Genomic DNA, 18278 nt, shown 5'->3' on the forward strand with positions numbered 1-18278 from the left:
ATGGCGATAGCTCGTTGCTCCGATAAAATGGAGTTGAAGAAAGGACTATGGACGCGAGAGGAAGATCTCATCCTCATCAACCATATCCAAAGACATGGTCACACAAATTGGCGTGTTGTGCCTCAACAAGCTGGTATTGTACAACCAAATTAGTTATAATTTTGATGTTTTTTTTTCTGTTCTGCCACACCACTTACTACAACTTTCATTCCTCTCACATTTTTTTCCATTCTGAGTGTTTTTGGTGGAAATGAGTTGTACAGATAACATAACTATTAGTGCACAATGAATTAACCCAATAATTATAGTTCATACCCTGATCTAATATGAGGAAATTAACTAAACTCTATTTTTTTTTCTTTTCACTTTACTTATAGGGTTGTTGAGGGGTGGAAAGAGTTGCAGACTCCGGTGGGCCAATTATTTGAGGCCAGATATCAAACGGGGTAATTTCACCCGTGAAGAAGAGGAAACCATCATCAAATTGCATGAGATGTGGGGAAACAGGTAAACAAACATCTTTTAATGAATGTTCTCTCTTTACCTTGACAGTCAATAATTTTTCTTGCTATCTTTCTCTTCTTCACGTTGTTGTTAATATGCAAATTACTCAAACATACATCCCATTTTTCGTATTATCTAGTTCTTATAACATATATCACATTAGTTATTTGTCGCTTTTCTCTTTTTTTCTCACTGCAAGTGTCTTTTGCTGGATGTTGATGTCTACTGATAATTTTTCTACAAAAATTAAGGAGAAATATTATATCCAATTAACCAAGCATTAATTTTAAATTTGAGCAACCTTGCAGATGGTCAGCTATTGCAGCAAAATTACCAGGACGCACAGATAACGAGATAAAGAATGTGTGGCACGCCTACTTGAAGAAGAGGCTGCCACCACAACACACACAGTCGAAGCAGAGCCAAAATAGAGAACAAAATGCAGACCAAAGTATGGAGTCCCAAAAATTTGACAACCAAGAGCCAACACAGAAGGAACAACAACAACAACAACCTGTGATGAATTTCAATTTCTCCACTCATCATGATCATGTGATCAAAGTTGCAGGCAGAGATGAAATGCCATTGCCATTGACACAACCATTGTCATTGCCAACATCTTCTAAACAGGACTCGAACATGGACATGTCTATCTTCACCATTAGTGATAGCAACAACGAGCGGAACAATAACTTAATTGTTGCTAATAATAATAATGTTAATAAGGATCATGACATGTTGATGAATAACAATGTTGAACCTCAGGGTGATGAATTTTGGTCTGAATTTCTATCAGGTGATGAGGGTAATCCCGACATTGGTGTTACTGACCTGAATTTCCAGTCTCCATTCTCTCCAATATCCAGTTTCCATAACATGGACTTTTGGGAAATGTTTAAATAAGAGCTGAAGAGTTTTCAAAAGAGTCTTTGTTTTTTTAATCTATAGCAAAGTTTGGATCTCTTATTCTCCTTCTGTGAATACTACAATGGAATGATGATTTTGGCATTAGTGGTAAACCAAACATGCACTTAAAAATTGGAACCGTGAGTCATTTGGTAGAAACAAATGCATGTGTTGGTTGGATGAATGTCTATTGAAAATCATGATCCCAATTTATGAGATATCGAATATTATTTTTTTTGAAAATGAAATGGATATTATTAATATAAAAAGTCTGAGCAAAAAGCAACTCAAGGCAAGAACAGGGTACAAGAGTCTGAAGAGAAAAACCCACCACCACCCCTTCGGACGTGTACGCAGAATGACTTAAAACGAAATCCTCAGAATGAGCCTCATTAAAACCTTGCTAAGAAAAATCCAATGGAATAAAAATCTAGCAAGGAAAAAGACTACCACATTCTTAGGATAGCCATTTTGCACCTGAATGCATAGACATATCATCCTTTAATCTCATTATAAAATCCAATAGTTCAAAACTTGGTCGTCCTCAATTTATAACCAGCCCCAGCAGCAAACAGCTCGAATTTAACAGCAACAACAACACAAATCAGCAATAGCGACAGTAACAGTAATCAACTCGAAATTAACAGCACCAACAAAATGGAAATCAACAAAAAACCAGCAAATAGCACCAGCAACAGTAAACCAAAACAGCAGAAATCAGCAACAAAAACAGTAACAGTAAACAGCGACAGCAATAGCGGCAGCAACAACAAATAACACCAGCAAGAAACACCAACAGCAAACAGCAGCAATAGATGAAAAAGAACAACCAACGAAGTGAAAACTTTGCTTGCAAACAAATAAAACAAAACCAAACAACAGAACCCTGCTCTCATATTCATACATTACCCAAATCGGCTCCAACCGAGAACAACCTTCCTTTGCCAATACATCCACCTCCGCATTCCCTTCTCTCAAAATATGATTCAACCCGCAACAAGCCACCACCGGTATCAAATAATCAATCATATTCAACTCATTTGTAAGCTTCCAAGGCCTACTTTTCTCCCCACTTACCCATCCAACAGCAAGAGTGGAATTACTTTCAATCTCCATTGAAAGTACCATAAATTTTTGACAAAACAAGAGAACATACAAGATGGCCAATACCGGAGCCTCATATGCTCGCTGAACATCCACTTTCCTTGAAAATTTTCCCAACACTTCCCCCGCACTATTCCTCAAGATACCCCCAATACCAGCACTCCCAGATTGAAATGAATCATCCACATTAAATTTTAAATTCATACCGTGTGGAGGTTTCCAAGGCACAACAGGCTGAACACCAACATTTCCATCAACATTAATTTTTATGAAGCCCCTTGCAAATTGATCTGCTCCACAAGGACATTCCTTCTACCAAGCTTTTATCCAAGTAAACAACAAGAACATATGAGACTCCCAAACTGTTTCTGCATCAAGAGGTTTTTCATTAAAAAGCACATTATTCCGGGCCGTCCACACCACCCAACATATCGCATACGGAATCAATTCTCACAAAAATTTTAAAGTACTCAGGCGTAAGGTTCCCCATTCTGCCAAGCACGCCGGAATTGATTCTGTAACTATCCACAAACGACTCTCCCTATACAACACAACAGCCCATAGATGCCAGACCTTCGGGAAATGTAAGAAGAGATGCGCTACTGTCTCTATATCAGTGAAACAAAAAACACAGACCACACCATCTTCTAAAGCCACTCCCCGATGCACCAAATTCGCCTTTGTAGCAATCCTGTTTTCTGAACCTTCCATAAAAACAAGGCTAAAATACTCTGGAGGTCCCTAACATTGTTTGTCGTACGAAAATAAGTCTCTGAATTTTTTTTTTCTGATTCTGAATCCCTGTGAAAAAAAATTAACCAGAATAAGTCCTTACTCGTGTTTCCAGCTTATGTGGCTCAATTTTTGGTGAGTCATTTATTCCACGTGGCTTTTCTATTTTTTTAAATACACTTGGATTGAAAAAATAAAATTAAACATTTAAATTTAAAATTAAAATCTTATTAACCTAATTAAAATTAAAATCTTATTAACCTAATTAATCTAATTAGTTAGGTTAATATGATTTTAATTTTAAATTTATATTTTTAATTTTATTTTTTAAATTCATGTGTATTTAAAAAAATAGAAAAGTCACGTGGAATAAATGACTCAACAAAAGTTGAGCCACATAAGCTCGAAACACGAGTAGGGACTTATTCTGATTTAAAAAAATTTCTAGGGATTCGGAATTGGAATTTTTTTTTCAGGGACTTATTTTTGTACGGCAGACAATTTCAGGGACCTCCATAGTATTTAAACCTAAAAACAAAGCAATCTTTGAAGGTAAAATTGGCCTTAATATGTTTGGTACCGACCACCCATCCTCCGAGAACCACCGAGCCTTAACTACCGCACACAATGATTTAACACTATACAACCCCATATTATCATATTTCCAAATTATCAAGTCAGCATCCGCCATTTCACCCTGCTTAGGAACCAACTGCTGAAGAAGCACCTGAAATTCATCATACTGCTGACGTTCCCACCCCAAAAAATCACGCAAAAAGACTATATTCCACACCCACAGATGGCCTTCAACCGTACCACACTCCATTACCGTTGCCCGCTTATGTGATGCCAAGGAAAAAACGCGAGGAAATACAAGCCTGAAAGGGCCTAAACCTGTCCAATGATCTATCCAAAATAACAAACCAGCCCCCCTCCTAACCTGACACGCTAAAGCATCCCTGATCACACTCCCTACCGGCCTACTTTCACACCACACTTCACACACATCTTCCAGAGGTTTATATAACTTTTTATGAATAAAAGAGTCCAGATTAAAAGATATCAGCTCCATAGATAACCCATATTTTTTACACACCACCTCCCGCCACAATGCATATTTCCCCCGCCTAAAATGCCAAACCCATTTCAAGAGCATAGCCTTATTTTTCTATTCTAGAAACCCAACTCCTAAACCACCATACCGAGACCCCTTAGACAAATCTTCCCAAGCCACCCACATTATTTTATTTTCACCAGAAGTGCCTCCCCACAAAAAGTGACGCATAATCTTCTCCATTCACAAGATTATCCCCTTCGGTGCTCTATAAAGTGCCATATAATACAACGGAACAACATTTAGAACAGATTTGACAAGCACCAAGCGCCCACTTAAAGACAAAAATCAGGAACTCTAGAAACCCAATTTTGCTACCATTTGCTCCAAGACCGGATTCCAAAAAGACAACCTCCAAGGATTACATAAAAGGTAGCGAACCCACCTGAAAATTCCACCAATTTGCTGTCTCTTGTACCGTGGAAGGGAGGGCATTTACCCCATACACTGCTGACTTACTGAAATTAACTTTTAGACCTGAACATAACAAGTAGACTTCCACCACCAAAGCCAAGGTCTGATACTGGTTTTGATCACAATCTGCATAAAAACAAAGCAGCATCTGCAAACTGTAAATGATTAAGACGAAGCCCTGGTGCCACTTCCACCCCACATGGGCATCCCCCTCTAGTAACTGGTTCAGCATACATGACATCTCATTCGCCACATTATTAAAGAGAAGAGGCGATAAAAGATCACCCTGTCGCAAGCCCTTCTGAATGGTAAAAAAATCAGATGGCGACCCGTTAACCAAAACTGCCAAAAAAGCTGTTGAGACACAATTTTGCATCCATCGAATCCATCTTCCCCCAAAACCCATCTCTTGCAGAAGCTCCAACATAAAACCTCACTCAACATTATCATAAGCCTTTACAAAATCAATCTTAAATAACAAACCTCCTTCTGGCCTTGAGAACATGGTATGATAGACAAATGATATAAACATTTCTCTAAGGTTTAATAGTTAAACCTTAGTTGAACTATGGTGAACTGTTTGCGATTAAATAATATTTTTTTAAAAAATTATACAATATGTGCTGTAATTCCAGTTCTCGCACAGGACAGATGTTCTACGCGATGCTGGGACGACCGGTTCGACAACTGACTAACAGTAACAAAACTAGCAAAATAATAAAGAAGAACACAGAGGATTGGTAACCCAGTTCGGTGAAACTTCACCTACGTCTGGAGGGTTTGCACCCAAAGAAAGGAAATCCACTATCTCAAGATTCAGGAATTACAAACACTCATGAAAACCACAGTTCATAGTTCAATTCCTAATCTACCCAGTGTATTTCTACTTAGTATCTCAACCTAAGTATGAGAGCCCCTCTCCCTTTCTCTCAATCACTGCCACAGTGATTGGTAACAAACAATCAACAATCAAAGTTTGTAGAATCAAAGAACACATAACACAACTTTGCTTTATAGAATCAGCGAGCAAAGTTTGTTCACAAGTAAACAAGGATAAAGAACAATGAACAACCCTAAAACAATTGATCTCTCTCCATTAGCTTCAGTGGTCTACATGTTTTAGGTCTTCATCCTTTTATATACTTCAGTAGCAGCAGCAACATAGGAACTAGGGTTAGCATGGGCTGAAGTAACAGATTGCAACAACCATCAAATCAAAACTGAATCTATCTCCAAAGATCTTGTTGCGTTTTCCCAAGTAAAGATAAAAACAAATCTTTTATCAAAGATTGTTTCAACAAATAACAACCCACAATTAAAACCCTTATGGTACAGCTACTTGAACCTCAAGTAACTTATAAAAACATATCTTCATAAGATCTTCAAGGGCCCACAATCACGTTCCGAGCAAATGACTGATGCCCTAGCTTCACGAAATCAGATGCCAAGGCATCTGCTTCGACATCAGGTTGTTTTTGACAAAATGCAAGACAACAAAGTAACAACAATCTCCCCCTTTGTCAAATTTTGTCTAAAACAACTCACACATCAAAGAGGGTAAACATAGAGAACCAAAGCTCCCCCTTAGCAGCAGAACTCCCCCTCAAATGATGCATCCATACTAACAACAATCATACTCCAAAAGGCATAGTTGGAACAAAGAACATAGCAGCAAAACACACTAACTATCCAACAAAAGCAAACCAGTAAACCAGTAGCAACTTGAACATAAAACAGTAGCAGCTTGGAGTACTACACAACCAGTTACTTGCCTTGTCTTGAAAGTGTCTTCAAATTATTACAGACCAAAGTTACCAAGTAGGAAAACATTCACAGCAACAGAAACAACACAGATTCTTGACCAAACTACTCCCCCTTTTTAACATATATTTTGCAAAAGGGTCTTCAGCATAAACAAACCATCACTACTAAGACCAGAATGACAACAATTCATGAACATTTTCAATAACTGACTTCTTACAACTGGTAGATGGTTCGGAACCCAGGGTAGATTGATGGATTTGGAGATCAAGTTCAGATGTGTCAACAATGGGGTTTGCATTTCCAGCAGAGGGTTCCTGATATGCCCCAAGTTGATGCAAGGGCTGAAATGGATCGTCTAGGATTGATCTTGGATGATGAGAACTCTGAAATGTGAGAAAGAAGAAGAAGAATTTCGTGATAGAAGGGAAATGGACAGAAAAGAGGGGAAGTTTTAGTGAAATGGAAGATGAAGACTTCACACAAAGGTGGTGGCAAACCTTTGATAAGCCTAATTCTTGAATCACTCAAGAACTATGAGAATCACTCTCACAAATCTGAATCACTCAGAAAAAAAAAATACTAATTCATTCATAATCTGTCTATTACATTGAAGGAGTGGTCCTTATAAAGAAGAAGGAAATTCAGCCTAGTTACAAAAAATGATGAGGTGTAATTTCTCTAGAAGAATCCTAGGCTAGGAGTTACAAATTAAAAGAGGAAGATAGTGATATGCTTCAGCCCTGAACGTGTATTTAGTGGTTGATTGCTTCATGTAACTCCCTTTCTTGATTGTTATTCTGACCAGGGAACATAGCATTCAATGCTCTTTATGCACTTAATTTCCTTGTCTTTGTAACTCCATTCTTGGCTTTGAAAGCTCTTCAATCCTTTGACTTTGCTGATGTAACTCCTCCATTCAGAACTTATTCAAATTCAAACACATTCAAAGAGTTTTAAGAAAGGAATGGGTCCCTCCCTTTAAGCCCTTCATGCGCCCCATGCACACACACACCACTTGAAGTGGATTAAACACACTAAAATAAAATTCAGCAACATAATGCATTTGGATCCAACTTATTCAATTGGTCATTTGCATCTTTATTGAAATAAAATAAAACAAAGCATCACATGGCAGCCCCTATGCGTGGGTTGGCTCTTCTTCTTGGGCCTGAATGATCATCATGATTTTTGGTTCCATCTCTTCTACCACTTTGTCTTCAAGAATGGTTGCCACTACTTGCTGAAGAGTCTCTTTGGCCTTTTTAGCTCTAGCCCTTGTCATTGGTCCTCCAAGTCCTTTTAGTGCTCCATGACCCTTGTCCTTGTCCTTGTCCTCATCATTCCCTCCCTCTTGAAAAGGATTTGACCTCAAATCAAATTCTCCTCCATCTGCATCGAAGAGAGATAAATCAGAGACATTAAAGGTTGAGCTGATGTTATACTCACCTGGAAGCTCTATTTTGTAGGCATTGTTATTGACTCTCTCAAGCACTTGAAAAGGTCCATCCCCTCTAGGTTGGAGTTTGGATTTCCTTTGTTCTGGAAACCTTTCCTTCCTCATGTGCACCCAAACCCAATCTCCGGGTTGGAACACCACCTCCTTTCTTCCCTTGTTAGCTTGCCTAGCATAACTCTCATTCTTTCTCTCAATTTGAGCTTTCACACGCTCATGCATCTTCTTGACATATTCAGCTTTGCCATGTCCTTCCTTGTGCTTGAAAACAGAAATGCTAGGCATAGGCAACAAATCAAGAGGAGTCAAAGGGTTAAATCCATACACTACTTCAAATGGAGAGCAATTGGTAGTGCTATGGACAGCCCTATTGTAAGCAAATTCAACATGAGGCAAACACGCCTCCCAAGCCTTTAAATTGGCCTTAAGGACAGTCCTAAGCAAGGTGCCTAGGGTCCTATTAACCACCTCAGTTTGCCCATCAGTTTGTGGGTGGCAAGTGGTAGAGAACAAAAGTTTAGTGCCTAACTTCCCCCCATAAAGTCCTCCAGAAGTGACTTAGGAACTTGGTGTCCCTATCACTAACTATGCTTCTAGGCATCCCATGAAGTCTTACAACTTCTTTAAAGATTAAATCAGCAACGTGACAAGCATCATCAGCTTTCCTGCAAGGAATAAAGTGAGCCATTTTTGAAAACCTATCAACAACCACAAAAATTGAATCCTTACCATTCTTTGTTCTAGGGAGGCCTAAAACAAAGTCCATAGACAAGTCAACCCAAGGGTATTCAGGGATTGGCAAAGGAGTATACACACCATGTGGCATCACCTTAGACTTAGCCTTCTTGCAAACAATGCAATGTTCACAAAACTTGATCACATCATGTTTCATTTTGGGCCAATAGAAATGTTCCTGTAAAGTTTCTAGAGTCTTTTGGACTCCAAAATGACCCATTAATCCCCCAGCATGGGATTCTTTAACAAGCAGTTCTCTAATGGAACTTTTAGGCACACACAACCTGTTTTCCTTAAATAAAAATCCATTGTGCCTATAAAATCCATTTTGAGAAACTTTCTCACAAGCCACAAAAATTTCAGCAAAGTTATCATCTTTTTCATACATTTCTTTCACATGTTCAAGTCCTAGCAATTTAGTCTCTAACATGGAAAGCAACACGTGTCTCCTGGATAAAGCATCAGCCACAATGTTACTTGTCCCCTTTTTGTGTTTTATGACATAGGGAAATTGTTCCAAAAATTCAACCCATTTGGCATGCCTTTTGTTCAACTTACCTTGCCCCTTCAAGTATTTCAGGGACTCATGATCACTATGGATCACGAATTCCTTGGGAAAAAGATAATGCTGCCAAGTCTTCAAAGCTCTCACCAAAGCATACAATTCCTTATCATAAGTAGAATAGTTAAGGGCAGCTCCGCTTAACTTTTCACTAAAATAAGCAATTGGGTGGCATTCTTGAAGCAACACAGCACCAATACCTACATTTGAAGCATCACATTCAAGTTCAAAAGATTTAGCAAAGTTAGGTAAAGCAAGTATAGGTGCATGGGTAAGCTTATGCTTTAGGGCAGCAAAGGCCTCTTCTTGATTCTTTCCCCAATGAAAACCCACATTCTTTTTCACCACTTCATTCAGGGGTGCTGCCAAGGTACTAAAGTCCTTTACAAACCTCCTGTAGAAACTGGCCAAGCCATGAAAACTTCTTACATCACCCACGGATTTAGGAGTGGGCCACTCTTGAATGGCTTTGATCTTTTCCTCATCAACCTGCACTCCTTTCGAACTCACAACAAAACCAAGAAACACAACATGGTCAGTGCAAAAAGTGCATTTCTCAAGATTGACAAACAATTGTTCCTTTCTAAGCATACTCAAGACAGATCTTAAGTGCTCAACATGCAGCTCAAGAGTAGTGCTATAGACCAAAATATCATCAAAGTACACAACCACAAATTTCCCAATGAATTCCCTCAAAACATGGTTCATTAGTCTCATAAAAGTACTAGGTGCATTAGTTAAACCAAAAGGCATAACCAACCATTCGTACAAACCATATTTAGTTTTGAAAGCAGTTTTCCATTCATCCCCTTCTTTAATCCTTATTTGATTGTAACCACTTTTCAAATCAATTTTAGAAAAATAACATGCTCCATGCAATTCATCAAGCAAATCATCAAGTCTAGGAATAGGGTGCCTATACTTAATGGTGATGTTATTCAAGGCTCTACAATCAGAGCACATTCTCCAAGTCCCATCTTTCTTTGGTACCAAAATCACCGGTACAGCACAAGGACTCATGTTATTTCTTACCCACCCTTTGTTCAAGAGTTCTTCCACTTGTCTTTGAATTTCAGTGGTTTCTTGCGGGTTGCTTCTATATGCTGGCCTATTAGGCAAAGAAGCTCCCGGAATGAGATCAATTTGATGCTCAATTCCTCTCAGTGGTGGTAGACCTCTTGGAACACTTGTTGGAAACACATCCTCATAAACCTGCAAAAGAGATTTAACACTAGAAGGCAGCTCAAAATTTTCAAAAGTGTTAGTGTTCAAAATCTGATTTTTGCAAAACATCAAGTATAGGATCTGTTTTGAAGCTATCATCCTTTTCACCTCTCTCTTTTTGATCAAACAAATTTCTTTTCTCTCAAGTATTTCACTCTTTTCTTTTTGCTCTCTCTCAAGTGTTTCACTCTTTTCTTTTTGCTTTCTCTCAAGTGTCTCACTCTTTTCTTTTCTCTCTTGTTCAATCTTTTCTCTCATTTTCTTTTGATCCTCACGCACCTCCCTAGGGCTCATAGGTTTGAGCGTAATTTTCTGGCCATGATGTTGGAATGAGATCTTGTTGGTGCTGCCATTATGATCAGAGTTGGTGTCATATTGCCATGGTCTTCCCAACAGTATGTGACTAGCCTCCATGGGAACAACATCACAAAGAACCTTATCCCTGTATTTGCCAATGGAAAAGTCAACTTCAACTTGCTTACTTACTTGTATTTCTCCATAGTGGCTGAGCCATTGAAGTTTGTATGGCCAAGGATGTGGTTTTGTGACCAGGTTCAGCTTCTCCACCATTCTTTCACTAGCCACATTAGTACAGCTCCCGCCATCAACAATCATCAAGCAAATCTGCCCATTGACAGAACATCTTGTGTGAAAGATATTCTCTCTTTGGCTTTCTTTCTTTGGCTTTTGTTGGCTACCAAGCATTCTCCGGATCATCAACAGTTCACCATTCATGGCTGCCTCCTCTTCTTCTTCACTTTGTTCTCCTTCGGACTCACTGGTGTAGTCTCCATCATCCTTAAGAATCATGGTCTTTTTGGAGGCACATTCATAAGCATAATGTCCCATACCTTGGCATTTGAAGCACTTGACCTCTTTGCTCTTTTTGGATGGTTGTTCAAGAGGTTTTGAAGAAGCTGAAGCTTGTGATTTGGTGGCTGGTTTGATAAGGGTTCTCGGCCCTTCATTCTTCATTCTGTCTCTCCAAGATGAATTGGAATTGGTAGAACTCTTCCTTGCAAGCCCTTTCCTTTTGAGTTGTTGCTCAACTTTAGTGGCCTTGTGCAACAATTCCTCCATGTCTACATATTCCTGAAGTTCTACAATATCTCTAACATCATTAGATAAACCATTAATAAATCGAATCATGGTTACCTCTTCATCCTCCTCAAGATTGGCTTGCAACATAAGCACCTCAAGTTCTTTGTAATACTCCTCAACACTCTTGCTGCCTTGGGTAAGTTTTTGAAGTTTAAATTTTACATCCCTAGCATGGCTTGAAGGGACATATCTTTTCCTCATGATTCGTTTCATTTCAGCCCATGTTTCCACCGCTGGCTCCTCATTTCTCAATCTCTCTTTTGCAAACTTATTCCACCAAACAAGAGCATAGTCTGAAAAGTGAGCAGCTGCAAGTTTCACCTTTTGGTCCTCCTCATAGTTGTTGCAAGCAAAGACATGCTCTATTTTGAGTTCCCACTCCAAGTATGCCTCTGGATCACTCTTTCCCTTAAAAGGAGGAATTTGGAATTTGACTCCTTCAATCCTAGCAGGTCTAGGATTTTCATGAATTCGTCGTGGCCTCCCGCCTTCACTGTCACTATTGTTCCGGTACTCCATTTGATCCAGCCTTTCGTGGATCTCTTCAGTTTGCCTTCTCATTTAGTTTTCCAGATGTTGTGTAAGAGCCCGCATTTCGATGGTCGAAAGTCGCACTGCTGGTTGCTCCTCCTCTTCTCCTGACATCTTTGACAAATGAAAAGATTCAAGTAGAACAAACAAATGTTAGTGTTTACCTCACTTCACTCGTGTTTTCCCTCAAATTGGCTTTTCTGTGATGTGCACTCTTGCTTTTTTTTCCACTCAAAAATTCTCACAATCTCTTGAGTAAATCAAAGTTAAGACACACAAAGGAACACCCACCAATTTGTGCAAAGTCTCAAGGATTAGGATAGACTTTTAGGAGATGAAACAAAAGAAGACAAGACAAATCACAACAGAAATGGAAAGGACTCAAACTATTTAGAGACTAAAGAAGAATTCAAGAACAAATAGAAAGAAGAAAATAAATTGGAATGCTAGCAACAAAATTACCTTGAACAATTGAATTTGGCTAATTAAACAAGAACCATTCAGCCATTTTTTTTTTGAATTTTCGTTTTTTTTTTTTTTGAATTTTCGTTTGGTAATTTGTTTTTCATTCTGAACAATTAACAAGGCTTAACTTTTGCAATGGTTCAGCCAAAAGCAACAAAAACTAAAATCAAGGTAACAAGAAATGACAAAGAGTTGCTAACCAGAATTCCAGATAAGAAAAGAAACCAAAATCCTAGAACCGGAGCTCTGATACCAAATGATATGCCCCAAGTTGATGCAAGGGCTGAAATGGATCGTCTAGGATTTATCTTGGATGATGAGAGGTCTGAAATGTGAGAAAGAAGTTGAAGAATTTCGTGATAGAAGGGAAATGGACAGAAAAGAGGGGAAGTTTTAGTGAAATGGAAGATGAAGACTTCACACAAAGGTGGTGGCAAACCTTTGATAAGCCTAATTCTTGAATCACTCAAGAACTATGAGAATCACTCTCACAAATCTGAATCACTCAGAAAAAAAAATACTAATTCATTCATAATCTGTCTATTACATAGAAGGAGTGGTCCTTATAAAGAAGAAGGAAATTCAGCATAGTTACAAAAAATGATGAGGTGTAATTTCTCTAGAAGAATCCTAGGCTAGGAGTTACAAATTAAAAGAGGAAGATAGTGATATGCTTCAGCCCTGAACGTGTATTTAGTGGCTGATTGCTTCATGTAACTCCCTTTCTTGATTGTTATTCTGACCAGGGAACATAGCATTCAATGCTCTTTATGCACTTAATTTCCTTGTCTTTGTAACTCCATTCTTGGCTTTGAAAGCTCTTCAATCCTTTGACTTTGTTGATGTAACTCCTCCATTCAGAACTTATTCAAATTCAAACACATTCAAAGAGTTTTAAGAAAGGAATGGGTCCCTCCCTTTAAGCTCTTCATGCGCCCCATGCACACACACACCACTTGAAGTGGATTAAACACACTAAAATAAAATTAAGCAACATAATGCATTTGGATCCAACTTATTCAATTGGTCATTTGCATCTTTATTGAAATAAAATAAAACAAAGCATCACATGGCAGCCCCTATGCGTGGGTTGGCTCTTCTTCTTGGGCCTGAATGATCATCATGATTTTTGGTTCCATCTCTTCTACCACTTTGTCTTCAAGAATGGTTGCCACTACTTGCTGAAGAGTCTCTTTGGCCTTTTTAGCTCTAGCCCTTGTCATTGGTCCTCCAAGTCCTTATAGTGCTCCATGACCCTTGTCCTTGTCCTTGTCCTCATCAGTTCCATATTCACATCTGAAGTAGTCTCAACTAATGTCTCAACATGGGGTTCAACATTGGGAACAAAAACAGATTCAACTGATATCTCATGAATCACACTAGGCACAATAGCATTAGGATCTGCACTTACAGATTCACCTATGCTTGCATGAACAATTGCTGGTGTATTTGAGACTTCAAGAGAACTTGCAGCAACAAATTTCTTCCTCCACTCCTTCATAACATCTACACCAGAACTCTGAGATTTAAGAAGAGCAACATCCTTTGAATATGATCTATTCACCATAGATGGTTGTGGAGACATCTCTTCCTCGCGCGAAGAACTTGATGTAAGACCAAGATTTGGTCATGTAGTACAACTCTATGTTTTGATGATTACATGATAACTATTGTGTATGAACAATTATGGTACTTTAACATTGTTTTCTGAGTGTTTAAATGATAGGCTCTGACTCTGGTCAATAATCACAATTATCAGAAGCATTTAGCCCAAGAGTAACCAACACAACGCTTTCGCACTCACTATGTTCTGATTGAACAGTAGTATATGCTTCAGAAGTTCTGAAGATGATAAGCTCTGATGTGGATTCAAATCACTTAAAGGTCTGAAGACCAGAAGCTCTGAAGGTCCAGAGGCTCTGAAGGTCTAGAAGCTAAGAAGTGAAGATTCTGAAGTCCAAGAGGCTCTGAAGGTCTAGAAGCTAAGCTGACTCTGAAGACCAAGTACTTCCAAACTCTAATGTCCAGAAGCTGAAGATACGAAGGTCAGAAGATCCAAGCTTCCCTCTGACTCTGATCACCAAGCTTCACAAGTTCCAACATGAAGCGTCGTCTGATCAGAAGTCAACTAGGATAAGGCTCACGTCGCTGTCCAAGTACAAAAACAATTGTACTATCCTGACGACCTTACCTAAGATGTTCAGCTACAGAAGAATCTGGAAGTTCTGGATTTTCCCTCCAACGGTAGCATTTCAAACAGCGAATACAACCCTAATCCTTGGAGTATAAATAGAGGCTGAAGATGGAAGAAGCGGCTAAGAAACTTTGTACAAGCTTAAGCAACCATTCAATATTCTCTTAGCAATCTTTCTTCAATAGTTCTTACTGTGTTTACCTTAGCTTTCTCAGAAGCACTCATTGTAAACCCAAAACCCTCAAACAGTTAGTTTGATTTCCTTAAGGGACCAAGGTTGGTCAGCTCCTTGAGAAGACTAAGAGAGTGAATCTTAGTGTTTGATAGTTCACTGTATTGTTAGTCACTGAGCAGGTTGCTAGTGCAGTTGTAACAAACATTGAATAGTGGATTGCCTTCATTCTAAGAAGGAAGAAATCACCTTAACGAGTGGACTGGACTAGATTGAGTGATTATCAAGTGAACCAGGATAAAATACTTGTGTGCTTCTCTTCATCTCTTATCTTTACACCTTGTGTTGTTTATTCGAGAGATTTATCTAAATCTCAAGAGGGAAAAGTTTTTAGTTGAAAACGCTATTCAAACCCCCCCCCCTTTCTATCATTTTTCATACCTTCACTTGACTCTAACTCCATCTTTATGTCTCCACCCTTTCCTTGTAGGAGCTACTTGTGGATTAGTCCTTGGTTGATCATGAGACTGAGGATATCCATATAGCTTGTAACAGTAGGGCCTTATATGACCAAGTTTACCACAGTGATGACATCTCCAAGTAGATTTCTTGGATTTTCTGAACTGAGGGTACACATGTCGTACAGAATGATGCAACATTGGGTCTGACATTGGTTGCTTAGTTTGCTTTTAAGATGAAGCAGACGTATTTGAATTCTTGTAGCTGAAGCCTATCCCTTCCATATCTCCAAATGTTTTCCAAAATTCCAGAATCTCCTCTAACACATTAGTACTATTATTCATCATACGAATAGACTTTTTCATACCTTCAAGCTTGGAGTTCAAAAGAGTAACTTCCTCTTGTAAGCTACCATTGATGATTAGAAGTTGCTTCTTTTCCGCAAGTAGATTATTGACGTTCTTTACTTCTTCTTCTCAGCAACCAAATCGTTGACTTCTTTTCTCATTTTCTCACCATACGTACATGATTCCTTCCACTTAGCCAGCAACAATTTGTAGGTTTCAACTAGTTCTTCATTTGAGATAAACTCATCTCCATCACTTGACTCAGCATCAAAATAGTACTTTCCAATGAGAGCCTTTACATGAATATCCTTGGTTGTATCATTCTCATGTTTGCCCTTGAGTTGAAATTCAATATTCTTCACATTGTCCGACACATTGTCCAGGACATTTGTATCTGACGTTCTGCCCAAACTCTTCAACGCTTTGTTAAGAAATTATATAGCTTTTGCAATACTTGCATCATTATCCTTCTCCTTCTGATCTTCATCTTCTTCAGTGTTGGACACAAAAGTTATACTCTTCGTCTTCTTCTCATATTTATCATTAAGAGACATCTCAAAGGTTTGCAAGGAACCAATGAGTTCATCAACCTTGATGTTACTGATGTCTTGGGCTTCTTCAATGGCAGTTACCTTCATATCAAACCTCTTGGGAAGAGACCTGAGAATCTTTCTTGCTAACGTTTCTTCAGACATGGGTTCCCCTAGGGAAAAATAAGAGTTGCTAGATCCCTTATACGCACGTGGAACTCATATATGGATTCATCCTCATTCATCTTCATAGTTTCAAACTGAGTAGTAAGAAGCTGAAGCTTTGACATACGAACTCTTGATGTTCCTTCATGGACAGTCTTGAGAATCTCCCATGCTTCTTTAGCCACAGTACATGTGTTGATTAACCTGAACATATTTTTGTCAACTCCATTAAAAATAGCATTTAAGGCTTTGGAGTTTCCAAGAGCTTCACCATCTTCTTTCTTTGTCCACTTTTCTTCAGGCTTCAATTCAGTTGTGGATGCTATCACAGGATGTTTCCACCCCTTGACTATTGCCTTCCATGTTATACTGTCCATAGAATAGAGAAACACCATCATTCGAGCCTTCTAGTAGTCATAATTTGTACCATCCAAAATTGGTGGCATATCGATTGATCTTCTTCCATCCATAATGTTGTACTTGAGAAAAGAATATATTCCCTGGAGCTCACCCAACAGAATAGGGTGCCTGCTCTGATACCAATTGTAATTCCGGCTCTCGCACATGACAGATGTTCTACACGATGCTGGGACAACCGGTTCGACAACTGACTAACAGTAACAAAACCATCAAAATAATAAAGAAGAACACAGAGGATTGGTAACCTAGTTCGGTGAAACTTTACCTACGTCTGGAGGGTTTGCACCCAAAGAAAGGAAATCCACTATCTCAAGATTCATAAATTACAAACACTCATGAACACCACATTTCATAGTTCACTTCCTAATCTACCCAGTGTATTTCTACTTAGTATCTCAACCTAAGTATGAGAGACCCTCTCCCTTTCTCTCAATCACTGCCACAGTGATTGGTAACAAACAATCAACAATCAAAGTTTGTAGAATCAAAGAATACAGAACACAACTTTGCTTTATAGAAACAGTGAGCAAAGTTTGTTCACAAGTAAACAAGGATAAAGAACAATGAGCAACCCCTAAAACACTTGATCTCTCTCCATTAGCTTCAGTGGTCTACATGTTTTAGGTCTTCATCCTTTTATATACTTCAGCAGCAGCAGCATAGACACTAGGGTTAGCATGGGCTGAAGTAACAAATTGCAACAACCATCAAATCAAAACTGAATCTCCAAAGATCTTGTTGCGTTTTTCCCATGTAAAGATAGAAACAAATCTTTTATCAAAGATTGTTTCAACAAATAACAACCCACAATTAAAACCCTTAAGCTACAGCTACTTTAACCTCAAGTAACTTATAATAACATATCTTCATAAGATCTTCAAGGGTCCACAATCACGCTCCAAGCAAAGGACTGATGTCCTAGCTTCACGAAATCAGATGCCAAGGCATCTGCTCCGACATCAGGTTGTTTTTTACAAAATGCAAGACAACAAAGTAACAACACGTGCCTGTTTGTTTTTTCAAAATTTTCAGTTATAAATTGGGATTTGTATTTGTTCGTTAGTTTTGTTTGGTAAAAAGCAGAGTTATGACAATTAAAGTTTTCATAGTGCCAAACCTTTAGTTTTCACAAAGTTAATAATCGTGACTTTTTGTTTTTGGGTTTTCAGTTTATAATTTAAATTGATGAAAATATAATGAAGAAGTTTCACATTGCTATATTGGAGACAAATTAAATGGTTTATAATCTGGAGATTTGCTAGATCAATCGTCTTAAGGTTTTTGGGTTCACCTTCTCCTCCAGCCCCTAGCCACTCTTTTGGACTCATGTACCCATTTTTTTTCCCAAAATAAAAGATATATTGATGGGGAAAATGACAAAG

General features: G+C 38.5%; 2 protein-coding genes across 2 annotated transcripts; one reads left to right on the forward strand and one right to left on the reverse strand.

The window, feature by feature from the left end:
• On the forward strand, positions 1-1407 carry LOC130719654 (transcription factor MYB13-like). Its single transcript, XM_057570265.1, has 3 exons — positions 1-133; positions 378-507; positions 813-1407. Exons 1-3 carry the CDS (start codon positions 1-3, stop codon positions 1405-1407), a joined length of 858 nt encoding a protein of 285 aa, XP_057426248.1.
• Positions 1408-6702: 5295 nt separating this feature from the next.
• On the reverse strand, positions 6703-14110 carry LOC130720912 (uncharacterized). Its single transcript, XM_057571619.1, has 2 exons — positions 13890-14110; positions 6703-6847 (listed from the first exon to the last, which is right to left on the reverse strand). Exons 1-2 carry the CDS (start codon positions 14108-14110, stop codon positions 6703-6705), a joined length of 366 nt encoding a protein of 121 aa, XP_057427602.1.
• Positions 14111-18278: the final 4168 nt, after the last annotated feature.

The sequence above is a fragment of the Lotus japonicus genome, chromosome 5 (genome assembly GCF_012489685.1).
Source record: "Lotus japonicus ecotype B-129 chromosome 5, LjGifu_v1.2".
Lineage (NCBI taxonomy): Eukaryota > Viridiplantae > Streptophyta > Magnoliopsida > Fabales > Fabaceae > Lotus > Lotus japonicus.